Source organism: Gallus gallus (assembly GCF_016699485.2).
Source record: "Gallus gallus isolate bGalGal1 chromosome 32 unlocalized genomic scaffold, bGalGal1.mat.broiler.GRCg7b 32_unloc5, whole genome shotgun sequence".
NCBI lineage: Eukaryota > Metazoa > Chordata > Aves > Galliformes > Phasianidae > Gallus > Gallus gallus.
The window spans coordinates 59680-72281 of NW_024095952.1; the positions used below are offsets into that span (position 1 = coordinate 59680).

The window sequence follows — 12602 nt, forward strand, 5'->3', positions numbered from 1 at the left end:
GGGCTTTGGTGTGCTCTGCGTGCCACTAGAAGAGAGCGTGACACTGGAAAATAGGAGCTCGAGGTCCCAAGGCTCCAAGGAGTGTAGCCACCTTGTCTGTCAGAGCCAAGGGGTCTTGGAAGGAAGAGTCCCCACTGTCCCTCTACCTCTGCTTTTCTTCAAAGAGACGGCACTGTCTCACTCCCATTATCAGAGCGAAGGGAGGTTCTTTTATTCCATGTACACCTGACAGAGAGCTTAAGACACCACGGGTTAAATGTCAGCCCGTCCAGTTTATTACAAACCCAAGTTGTTTAAGGAGATGGGGAAGACGGGCGATAGAAAAGACAGCAAATAAAAGCAAGCAGTCTTTGTAGGAAGCAAGAGAGAGACAGTCACCACCACAGGTCCAGTGTGGTTCGTAGCTCAGACGTCGATCTACAGTAGTGATGGGTCATCAGGGGTCGTTGTTCAGTTGACGACAACGGTCAGCTCTCTTTGGAGTGGCGGCTTGTGGCTTTGGGGTCTCAGCAGAAACTCCTTTGTCCCCATCTCCCGCGCCTTGCCAGCAGATAGGAGGGAGCAGGGAGGTGCCCACCTGCATCCTGGTTTTTGCAGGATACGATGGCGTTGTTCCCTCAGTTCTCCTATACCAAGCTGGAGTTTTTGGTCACAGCCCACACCTTCCTCAAGTAAACACTCCTCAGCACTCTCTGCCAAAGGCAAACAGCTGCAAAGAAATGCTTTCAAATGTAAAATTGTCCACCAAGTGATGCTGATTGCCACACCCACCTGTCATCTCCTAGCTAAGTCAGAGTCTTATGGCAAGAAGTGCCTCCAAAAGCAAACTTGGAGCCAAAACCAAAGAAGGGTGCAGACAGGCCCCCAGGAATGGCACAGAGAGGAATCGCACACCTGTTTGGCAGCCTCAGGTGGAGCTCTGCTTCTCCTGGGCACCCCATGCCCTGGTCAGCGTGGACAGGACATCCCCCGCCTGGGGAGCCCCGCTTTGGTCTTTGGTGGCTGACTCTGCAGAGATCTGGTCCTCCTGTGCATCAGTGGCACCGCAGCAGAGGCGCTGTAGGTGCGCTCCTCGGGCAGGCTGGTCTCAGAGCTCGAGGACCATAGGGCTGCCAGTGGTGTTTGTTGCAGGGCTGGGGCTCCACGGTGCTTTCTGAGCTTGGCCTGTGCCTTTTGCGGCACTCCTCCTCCAGCGGGGGCTTTCACCGCGCCGTGCTCTTCTTCTTTGCCACTTGGAGGTTGCGCTGCCTCTGCTGGAGCCATCTCTGCCGCCTTGCTTTTGGTAGAGCATTTTCCCTTCTTTTTTTTCTGAGGCTGCTTTTTGGCAGAAGACGCCCCCGGGACCGCTGGCAGCTGACTGAAAGGACACAGTGGGAGGGGTCTGCCTGAGTGGGTGATGGCTTTGGGGCCGTATAATGCAACCCCGAGCCAGGACCCTGGGCTGCAACGCAGCCTTCCCCACGTGCAGCTCTCGGGGCGCGCTGGCGTTCTCTTGAGGGCTGGAGAGGGGCCAGCCGTGTGAAATGGGGGCTCCCGGCAGCCCCATCCCACCCCTCCACGTGCTGCATTCAGCACTGCTGGCCGGCTCTGAACAGTGACTGCCTGGGCTTGGGGAATGGGCCCTTGCCGGCTCAGGGAAACACCCCGTGCAGATCCCAACCCTGAGCCTGCAGTCTCACCTGGCCTTCTTCTTGACATCGCTTGTTTCCTTCTCAGGCTGTTTTTTCACTACAAAGGTAACGCGGATCCAGCTGGGGAGGGGTGGCAATTCAGGAAGTTCCTCTGGAATTGGGAAGGAGAGATCTCGTCAGAGGGGGATGACTGTGAACCTGCTGGCCCGGTGACACGCAGGCCTGTCCCAAAGCACCCGAGAGGGCCGCTCTGCTCCCCTCGCAGATGCGATCCCCAGAGACCGCGGGCCCTCTGTGTCTCGTGCCCAGCTCCTCCTCTCCGGGGCGCAGCTCTGTTTTGGGGCTGCTTGAGTGGCATTTGCTTTGGGAAAGAGGAGCTGGGTGGTGCGAGTGAGGTGGCAGTCTCTTTTGGGAGCTCGTTTCCTGGGGGGAGGACTGAGCCTAGGACCCCCCCAGCTCTTGCCATAGCCAGGGATGGGGGCACTGTGGGAACATCGCACCCAGCGTCTTAGACTTCATGAGGACAACGTGTGGTCAGGAGGAGAGGCAGTGCCGAGCTGCCGTGAATGGTTTCACAAGTCAGAGCCTTTGGATGATCGTGGGCTGAGGATTTTCCCATCGCACATTGGATGTGTGTAGGATGGAGAGGAGCTGGCAGCTGCTTTACCTTTCTTGCCCTGGTCAAGAGGTGGCAATGGGACATGGCAGGCCTTGCGGGCTGTCCTGGGTGGTGGTTTGGGTACAAACTCCCGTCGAAACCTGTACAAAAGGAGAAGACACGGTGTGAGCCACGGCTCCAGCTGCCCTTTCTGCTCGCTGGGATCACCTGCTCACAGGCAGACGGTCACATCACCTATTTTTGCCTGGGTTCCCATGGCAGGACGCCCATGGTCACAAGGAGCAAACGTTGCTGCAGGAGAGCTGAGCAGCTGCATCAAGCAGGGGCTGCAGCCACAAACATACTCACCTGGGAAAGACGATGACTCGGCCACAGGACGTCAGGGAGGCTACAGCTGCCACCCGGGACACCACCATGTCCTGCAGCCGGGGCACCTGCAGGGCAGGAACAGGGAGGATGTGGGACGGCCTTGTCACAGCTGAGGCACTGGAGAGTGCTGGAGGAGCCCAAGGCCGGAGAGCTGACAGCACCACAGCACTTGCGTGGCCCGGGCAGCTGGCCAGCTCCTGGTGAGCCACGTGCAGGCAGCACAAGGGCCATGGAGAAGCCAAAAGCTCACCTTGAAAACAACTTTCTCTAGGTTCTCTTTCCCGCTGATCCTCTCGAGGAAGTCGTAGTAGAACTTCATCTGAACTCTCGTTCCCTCGATGAGGAGCACTCCTATGTCCTTCAGGACAAAGGCAATGTTCTCCCCCTTCCTCAGGCAGTGGGAAACGAGGGACGTGGTGCCAAATATGCAGGCCTTCCCAGTCTGCCAGGTCACAGATGCGGCCGCGGCCACCTCAGTGTACTTGAGGGGCTGCACCTCCTTATGGCCTGGAAAATCACACCAGAGTGTCAGAGTCTGTCACGCAGCGGCTCTTCCACCGGTGCTTCCCAAGTGCTGCTCATTGCAGTCACCGCCCAGGACAACCCCCTCTTGGGACGGTCTCTGTGGAGGGGGTGGTTTGCTTTTGAGAATGGAGGCGATAGCCCCCTTTGTCCCATCTGTGCAGCCAGAAAGGGTTGAAGCCCACTCCTACCTGGTGGGTAGCTCTCCATCAGGTTGTGGATGCCCGCAAGGTTCCTGGCCAGGCAAAACGCAGGCCACTGCAGAGTCATGGCTCCATCCTCAGCCTCAATCCGTTCGGAGACGATGCTGAAGGAACCGAAGGTGGGAATTCGGACCCCCTGCGTGTAAAAGAGAAGGGAAGGGCCGAAGGGTTAAGGCTGGAGGAAGAGCTGAAGGTTGCCCTGTGCGGGGACTGTGCTTCGAGTCCTGCTGTGCCCTCTCCCACTGTTCAGAAGCCCAGGCCAGGCCAGGGCCGTGGGAGAGTTGTTAGCAAGGAGCTGCCCGGTCCTCTCCCTTCCTCCCTTTGCCCTCCCACAACACAGCACAGCAGTCAAGGCAGAAGCAGCCTCGTGGAAGCCAGAGGTTTCCAGAGACGGGGGTCAGCCCCAGCACACCACACCACATACCACAAGTCATACCACGCATGCGGGAGGCCCGCTGGTACTTGACAGGGATTTGGGGGCTGAGTTCCCTGCTTGCATTCTGTGGCCCAAGGCGAGGGGACTCCCCACCCCTCCAAGCAGACAAGCAGGAAGACTTGGCCGACCCACCTTGCGTAGCAGGAGCTGCTCCTGGACGTAGACGGCCACCGCATCCCAGACGGCAACTCGCTCTGGAGGGCAGAGGAAAAGCGGGTCACACTCTGCTTCTGCCGCTTCCCGGCGCTCCTACTGCCTCGCAGCGGGAGGGAGGTGGCAGATGGAAAGTGTCCTCACTGTCCCCAGCCCCAAAGGGAGACAGCCCTGACATGGTCCCCGTGCTGGCTCTCCCGCTCAGTGCCAGGACTTGCTGGCAGCTCTGCTCCTGTGCTGGCAGTGGACCCGCGTACCTTTGGCGGTGACCTCTGGCATTCTGTAGTCACGCTGTGTCGCGGGGCCATCCTCCCAGAATTGGATCTTGGCCCGCTTCACCGCAGCAGGACGCCCCGCATTGGCAACAGCCACGTGGGAGCTCATCCCTTCCAGATGCATCTGCTCTCTGCCCGATGCTCCTTCAGGATGCAGGGGCCACCACTGGGGACCGCCTTCAGACCCCTCCTGGCTGGCCCTGTCATAGACGTCGCCACGACGACACAGCGGCAAGTGGCCAATGCTGTCAGTTGCCCATTATGACAAGCGCTGGCACAGCAGCCTGCTGCCCGCCCTGACACGGCACGAGCCCAGCTCTGCCCCTTGCTGGTTGGCACTCCCCACACCTGGACCCCTTATGTGCCAGCAGCACCACACCAGAGGTGGTGGTCCTGGGCCCCTCGTTCCTAAACTTCAGTCATTTGGCTGATCGGGAGCTTGGTGGCTGCAGCGCTCACTTACTCCCTTTGGGCACCGAGGGCAGGCTGGCCTTTGAGCTCCATGAAGACCACGGGGCGGGTTTCGCTGCCTTGACTCGGCCCAGGGCTGGTGCTTGGCCTTGGGTTCCATGTTAGCCCTGAGTTTGGCCAGATGCTTTTCAGGCAGAAGACACCCCTGGAACACCCATGCCCTCTTAGAGATGGTCAGCTGAACGCCTCAAGAGGGTGGGAGAGAGAAGCAACATTTCCAGGGAGCTCGGCAGCAGACGTCTATTCTCTGCTTTCCTTCTGAAGGGAGCTTCTACTTTTTCTAAGAGCAGGAGATGTTTCAAAGGAAGCGTGATACCCTGAAGAGCAGCTTGGCCATGGGACTCAATTTGACTCACAATACAGTTTGGAAGAGAAAAATGCACACCCGCCTATGAAATGCTCAATTGCAGTTATTTTACACGGAGCCTGTGTTTCAGGGAGGCTGAACCTTCCCACCAATGCTCCGTTCCGTGTTGTTGCCATGCAGTGATGGCATTCCATGATGGCAGCAGAGGGGCACTCTGACCAACTGCCGTCTGACACGGAAGTGCGGATGAAGCAAAGGAGTGGAACTGAACTCCTTTGTGCAGAACAAATGGCACCCACTGACATTCAGGGCTCTAGGCCCTGGGGCCGGTGCCGGCCTCACTGGATGTGGCTGTGGCTTTATGTCCTGGGGCTGGTGCCGGTCTTTCTTGCTGTGGATGTGGCTTTAGGTGCAGGGCGGCTGTTGGCCTTTCTGGCTGTTGCTGGGGCTTTAGGCCCCGGGGACACTGCAGGCCTCTTGGGCTGGGGCTGTGGCTTCAGGCCACGTGGCCAGTGCTGGCCTCTGGAGTTCTGGCTGTGCCTTGAAGCCCCTGGACTGGTTCCAGCCTTTCAAGCTGTGGCTTTAGTCCCCACAGCTGGTGCCAGCCTGTCTAGCTTTGGATGTGGCTTCAGGCCCTTGGGCTGGTGCTGGCCTCTCGGGCTGTGGCTGAGGCTTTAAGGCCCAGGGCCACAGCCAGCCACTCGGGTTGTGGCTTTATGCCCTAGGGCTGGTGCCAGTCTGTCTGGCTGTGTTTTTATGCCCCAGGGCTGGTGCTGGCCTCTCTGGCTGTGGCTTTAGGCCTTGCTGCTGGTGCCAGCCTCTCTGCCTGTCGCTGTGGCTTTAAGCCTCAGGGCAGATGCCAGCTTCCCTGCCTGTGGTTGTGGCTTTCAGCCTAGGACTGGTGCAGGCCTCTCGTGCTGGTGCTGCGGCTTTAGGCCTCCGGGCCAATGCTAGCCTGTCTGCCTATGGCTTTATGCCCTGGGCCGGTGTAGGCCTCTCAGGATGTGGCTTTTGGCCCAAAGACTGCTCGTGGCCTCTGTGGCTGTGGCTTTAGGCCTTGGTGCTGGTGCCAGCCTCTCTGCCTGTGGCTTTGGCTTTAGGCCTTGGGCTGGTGCTGGCCTCTCAGGCTCAGGGTGGGGTTTTAGGCTCCTGGGTCAGTGCTGGCTTGTCTGCCTATGGCTTCAGGCCCTGGGCTGGTATAGGACTCTCGGCCTGGGTCTTTTGGCTTCAGGGCCACTGCAGGCCTCTCTGGCTGTGGCTTTAAGCCCCATGGCCAGTGGATGCCTCCCTGGCTGAGGCTTTATGCGCTGGGGTGGGTGCCAGCCTCTCTTCTTGTGGCTTTAGGCCCTGGTGCTGCGTTGGCCACTCAGGCTGTGGCTTTAGGCCCTAGAGCTTGTGCTGGCCTAGAACAACGTGCATTTTAAAATGGCTCATGGAAGGAAATGAAAGCAAGAGAGCACTGAGCTCTTCTGTGTGTTTCTTGGATTGGGATAGAGACAGGAGAGCGTGCTCAGCCACCCTCGTGTGGTTGCTTGTATCCAGCAACAGCAGCCGCAGCTGAGAACATCGTCACATCTTTATTAGGCACTCCTCCGACTGTCTCTTTTTGTCTCTGTTTTCTGGAATGCAGGGATTTCTCTTTGTGGCCCACAAACTCTTTGTGCCAGGATAACCAAGTATGAATTCTCACTGCTCTTTACCCTGCTCAAGAGAAGGTGGCTGTACTGTGAGGGCAGGTGGGGGCAGGGACGAGGGTCAGGAGCAAGGGCTTTGCAGAGGGAATGCTTCTGGCCACCCTGGAAAGGTATTGGTTTGAACTAGCATATAACAAAACCCTCCTTGTTTCCTGGTAGTTCCAAACAAAAAACAATTTGCCATTGTTGCCCTGGAAGGTTCCCTTTCCTAATAGGCCCCACTTGTACCCTGTTCCTGGTACTAGATTGCGCAATTACTTTCTACTGTTTGTCCCCTCAGTATGTTTCAATATGTTCCCTTAGAACCAACTTCCATAAAGTACTAAAGGGCACAACAGCGCGTCCATCTGGGTACGCACCCATCTGTCAGCTAGCTCTCTTCCCTTCTAAATCATGAATTAGATTCCCGTCCCCTCTAAAATGTTCCACAGGCTGACTCAGGTTCAGAGATTTGAAGTTTACCATCTGGAATTAAAGCCAGTTCTGCTATTTCTTTTCCTTCAACTGCCTGTTTTGCCACCTGATCCCTATCATATTTCCAGTTTCCTGGACAGTGTCACCTTTCTGATGTCCATCACAGTGTATAACAGCCACGCTCTTTGGTAGATATACACCGTGCTGAATTTGTTTTCCCTGTGTGTGAGCACTCCTTGCTCTTTCCAGATGGTACCATAAGTGTGTGCCACCCCAAATGCATATTTAGCATCTGTCCATACGTTTAAGGCTATTTTAGACCTCTTAGTGGAAGTCCCTACAGGTAACGGTTGTACTCTGATTACCTGCTCAGTAGCAGTTACTGCATATCCTGCCTTACGGTTCCTTTGTCTCACTAAACTGCTTCTGTCGATGAATGCAGGAATCCTCAGCATCATCTGGTAGTTCCTTCTTTAGGTCTGGCCCACTGGCACAGACAGTCTCCATGCAGTCACACAGTGCCGGCTCGAAGGTAGCTCTGCGTTGGTGTCCTGGGAGCCCAGCAAATTGCTTCCTTCCTTCTCTTTGATCAGTTGAGCTTTCTGTTGAGAAACTTGATAACCATCTAAGCCAAGAAATGCATCAAACTCACAGTCCACTACACACAGTCCTCTGTGCTTACTGGGCACCCACATGCTGCAGTAAAGTTCCACCCTGGGATGGAGGAACCCATGTCTTGGGCTCACAAGCCGACTGGCTCTCACAAATCATTGGGCTGTTCTCACAACCCTGCGTAACACTGTCCAGGTTAACTGACGCTTTTCTCCCCATTCTGGGGGTCTCCTATTCAAAGGCAAATAACCTTAGGCTTCCTTTGGCCAAACCAGGCAGAAAAGGCATCCTTCAAATCCAGAAGGTAAACTCCACCTACTCCTTCCCTAACTTAGTTAATAAAGTGTATGGATTTGCCACTACAGACTGTATACATTCAACAATTCTATTCCTTGCCCTCAAATCTTGTACTAAACTATAGCACTTGCTCTCCAATTTTTCATCAGCAAGATTGGAGTACTGTATTTGGATTCACATTCAATTAGTAATCCAAAATCCAAAAGTTACCTAGTTTTTCTTTTATCCTTCTACAGTTGCATATCCTCAAAGGGCACTGCTTTACCCTGACTGAGCTAGCACTAGCTCTTGCTTTTAACTTAGGGCTGCAGTTTGTCTCTACCAGCCATCCCTGGTACCCACACTCCTAAGCATACTTTATTTAAGATTTCTGTAACTTCTGGGGGTACAACATGGTTTTTCCCAGTTTGTATTAAAGCCAGACTTACAATTTGCCATCAGTTAATCTTGTTTGACCCTTAGCTCCAGTTTTATTGAATCTAATCTCTGCATCCATTTGTTCTAATAAGTCTTGCCAGGGTAACGGTTTTGGAGAACCTGGCATGTACAAGGATTTATGTATTCCTACTTATTTTCTCAGCCTATATTTAATTGATCCCAAAAGGTAAGCTTTTTCTTGTTGGGCAGTAGCTCCTACTACTGTTACAAAAACCATCTACGGGTGGTAAGAGGCACCCGTACCCACCAGAAAATAAACCTCTTTATCCTTCTCCCCTAGCTGTAGTTTAAACAGTGGATCTGCTACGGTAAACTTCCCAGGTTCCCATCATCCAGCTTTTGTGATCAGAGATGGTTCCCTCTCACTCAGCTTGATAGGATTTCTCCACCAGTGTCCCATTTCCCTGCAGTTTGTGGGGCAGAGCCCTCCCTGGGCTCTTCCACCCCCCCCCTCCCCCCACCTCTTCCTGAAGGGACCTCTGGGTCCTATGGCCCTGCTCTATTGCAGCAACAGTAGCAGCTGCTGTTGTTCTTCCCAATCTCCTCCCTATCTCTGTTCCTCAGGCAGTTCTTCCATACCACTCATCTCTCTTCAATCCTGACATCCCTGTTACACCTTGCTCATCTCTGCCTTCCTCAGCCTTGTCTTTCCCAAACCTTTTTCACTTTCCAAACTCTCATCGTTACATGAACTACTAACATCATATTTCAGCATCATCTAGCACTGGGATTTCGGGTTTCCTAGATCTCTGCAGATGAAGGCTATTCTCATTTCCAGTGCCCCGTCCTCTCCACCCCCCCTTCACAAATAGCACTGTTTACAGCAGCAGTCTCCGGCCCTGGCTCCCTTTCTCATTCCAAGTTCTGCTCATGGGGGTCCCTTCAAAACCCACGAATCAAACACCCTCCAGTTTCCACAAACACCCAATACTTGGTCTCATGATTAGAATACTCACTTAGAAAAACTGGTCCTGCTACTCATTTGATGTTCCCTCTGTCTCACCCACAACGTCTCTCCTGTGAGCCAAAATACAACCCAGGGAGTCATTTCTGGTATCTTCTTAGACACCCCTTGTCCCATAACAGCTTCTTAATAATACTTTCACACCACAAACAGTTAACAGTCACAAAGACAGTGACAATAACCAAGACAGTTTATCCTCAGGATCCTTCCTTTCTCCACCTCCCCACAGGACCCGACCTTTCTTCTGTACTCCTTTCCCACTCTTGCACAGCTGCCCACCTAATTGCACCTCCTTCTTCTCCAGTAAACAACATACCCATGAGAAACATCATTGCCATCCCTGAGAGGAAATTAGGCTCCACAAATTGATCTAACTGTTCTGCTCCTCTTATAGGATCCTCAGTTAAGGAATTCATTTCCTTTTGGAAATTCCTAACCACTCTGCTAGTCAAAAGGGGGAGACCCCCTGGACACCCCAAGACCCCTCCAGGACATCTCCAGACCCTTCTGGATTAATCCAATGACCCTCTAGATCCACTTGGGGACACCCTGGCCACCCCAAGACCCTTCTGAGACACCTCTAGTTCCTTCCGGATGACTCCAGTGCTGGACCTGTCTGCTAGTCAAAAGGGGGAGACCCCCTGGACACCCCAAGACCCCTCCAGGACATCTCCAGACCCTTCTGGATTAATCCAATGACCCTCTAGATCCACTTGGGGACACCCTGGCCACCCCCAAGACCCTTCTGGGACACCTCTAGTTCCTTCTGGATGACTCCAGTGCTGGACAGGGGGGTTGTGGGGGGGAAGAAAAGGGTTAGTGGGGCTTCTATGGGGTGGAAGGAAAGTCGGGGTGGAGAGGAGGGTTGCAGGGAATCTAGGAGGGAAGGTGTGAATGGGACTTCTGTGGGGTGGAAAGGGGGTCTGGAGGTGGAGGGAGGCGTGAAAGGGAGAAACTGAGGGGTTCTGGGGGGCTTCTATGGGGTGGAAAAGAGGTCTGGGGGCAAAGAGAGGGAGTTGTGGGGTGGAAAAAGAGGGAAAAGAGGCTTCTGCGGGTACAACGGGGGACTGGGGGTGGTGTGGAGCATTGTGGAGGGGAACTTAGGGAGTTGAGGGGGGGGGGGGCAATGGGGCTTCTGTAGGGCAGAAAGGGGAGTCTGGGAGCGGACAGGGGGGTTGTGTCTGGGGAAAAAAGGGTGAGTGGGGTCTCTATTCAGAGGAAAAGGGGCCTGGGGTTGGAGAGGGGGTGGCAGGGGGAAGCTGGGGGGTTGTGAGGGGCTTCTATGGGGTGGAAAGGGAGTCTGGGGGAGATCTTGGGGGGTTTTGGAGCGGGAAGGGAGGAATGGGGTCTCTAAGGTGTTGAAAGAGTGTCTGAAGTGGGAAAGGGGTGAACAGAGTCTCTAAGAGGCAGAAAGAGCATCTGGGGGAGGAGTGAGGGGTGGGACAGGAGAGTCAGAGGTTGTGGGGGGATTCTATTGGACAGAAAGGGGGTCTGGCTGGAGGGGACCGGGGGGCAAAATGGGGGACTGGATACCAGGGGACAGGGAGGAGGGCACGGGGTGGGGGGGGGGAGGGAGAGGGGGAGGTACAGGGGACTTTAGGAGTCAGAAAAAAGGGGTCAGGAGGTGGGGGGGAAGGGAGGACAGGAGGCCCTGTGGAGTAAAATAGAGGGGAGTGGGGGGGTGGGGCGGGGGACAGGGGACACCAGAGATCAGAATAGTGGACTAGGGAGGGAACGGGGGGAGGGGAGGGGACGGACCCTGGGGATCAGAATGGGAAATGGGTGGACACGGAGGGAAGGCACTGAGGGGAAGGGGGAAAAAGGACTCAAGTGGTCAGAATGAGGGAACTAGAGGATGGGGACTGGGTGTAAACCTAGGGGACAGACAAAGGCCCTGGGGGGCCGTTGTGGGCGGCCCATGGCGGGGGGAGAGGGGGACACAGGGCACCTCCTGCCCCCGGGCAGAGGCCCTGAGGACCACAAAGGCCCCACGGGGCCAACACAGAGCGAGCGGCACGCGGCCCCCCACCCTCTTAGCCCCGGCACATGAACCGATCCCCCCCCCCCACCCCAAACACCCACCTGTAGAAGCTGAGGCGGCGCCCGGAGCCGCCCCGCGGCGTTGGAGCACTGCGGAGCACAGCAGGACAACCTCGAGGCCGCCGCCTCACCCGGGCGCAAGGTGATGACGTCACAGCGTGGGACGACGCGCCATGGCAGCATCCAAAGAGAACAGCCGCGCTGAAGCGCGGTTGTTATGGATACACAGCCACGCGTGCGCCGTCGTCACGCGGACGGCTGTACGCCGTGCCATGAATGAGGGCGCGCCGTCGCCGTCGCAACGCAGCTGAGTGACGTCCTGGCAGATAGAACAAACCAGGTGTGAGCACTGTCTTTCCAATGTTACACTGAAGCCGTTGGAGGAAAGGTCGGACCTCAGGCCTTCCCGCGGCACCAACTACTGACGGCGGATTTGCTCACGGATCCTTCACAGCTGTTTCAAAGAACCATTCTGTGATTCTATGATCTTCCAGGACCCTTCCAACCCACACCATCCTGTGGTTCTATCATCTTCCAGGACTCTTCCAACACAAACCATTCTATGGTTCTATGACCACTAAGGAACCTCCCAAGCCACGCCGTCCTGCAGTATTATGATCTTCCAGGACCCTTCCAACACAAACCATTCTATGGTTCTATGATCTTCCAGGACCCTCCTGTGCGGGTGATGTCACAATGATGTGATGACCTCACAGAGGCCCTGGGGTGGGGCAGGGGCAGTGGGTCAACGTTGAACCTGCCTGCCTCATTCTGCGGGTGGTTCTGGTCTGGTTCTGCGAGGAGCTGTGCGAGTGGTGCAGCAATGCGGGTCCAGTGTGTCAGCAGAAGATTAAGGGCGCTGTGGCGTGTGAAGCTGGTGGAGGAGCTGCTGCAGGTGAGCTCTGGGTGCACAGACACAGAAGGGCCGGCGGGGTGAGCTGCTGGCTGGAGGGCACCCTGCCCATGGCATGGCAGCAGAGGGCCGGGCACCTCCGGCGGGATGCAGAGCTGCTGGCAGCACCTCGGTGCCAACACAGCTCCTCTCCCCTCCCACAGGCTCATGAGGCCATGGAGAAGCGCGAGACTGAGGCCAGGGAATCCTTGATGAAGGTGAGCAGATGTCCCCTCGTGTAGGTCTGCATCTCCAGCCCTGTGGG

At 55.8% G+C, this 12602-nt stretch overlaps 1 protein-coding gene across 1 annotated transcript; it reads right to left on the bottom strand.

The window, feature by feature from the left end:
- Positions 1–252: 252 nt before the first annotated feature.
- Positions 253–11584, bottom strand: LOC107049189 (coiled-coil domain-containing protein 81-like). The gene is made up of 10 exons (XM_040656788.2): positions 11488–11584; positions 9398–9458; positions 4191–7696; positions 3913–3974; positions 3333–3480; positions 2870–3126; positions 2599–2684; positions 2299–2390; positions 1680–1782; positions 253–1357 (listed from the first exon to the last, which is right to left on the bottom strand). Exons 3-10 carry the CDS (start codon positions 4330–4332, stop codon positions 949–951), a joined length of 1299 nt encoding a protein of 432 aa, XP_040512722.1. The 5' UTR covers positions 4333–7696; positions 9398–9458; positions 11488–11584; the 3' UTR covers positions 253–948.
- Positions 11585–12602: the final 1018 nt, after the last annotated feature.

Bases quoted from the DNA above. Each gene is read 5' to 3' on its own strand.
- LOC107049189 (XM_040656788.2), bottom strand. From the start codon at position 4,332: ATGCATCTGGAAGGGATGAGCTCCCACGTGGCTGTTGCCAATGCGGGG. The intron at 3,481-3,912 runs GTGGGTCGGCCA...TTTTACACGCAG, and splicing joins AGCAGCTCCTGCTACGCAAG to GGGGTCCGAATTCCCACCTT. The intron at 2,391-2,598 runs GTGAGTATGTTT...CCTTTTGTACAG, and splicing joins CGAGTCATCGTCTTTCCCAG to GTTTCGACGGGAGTTTGTAC.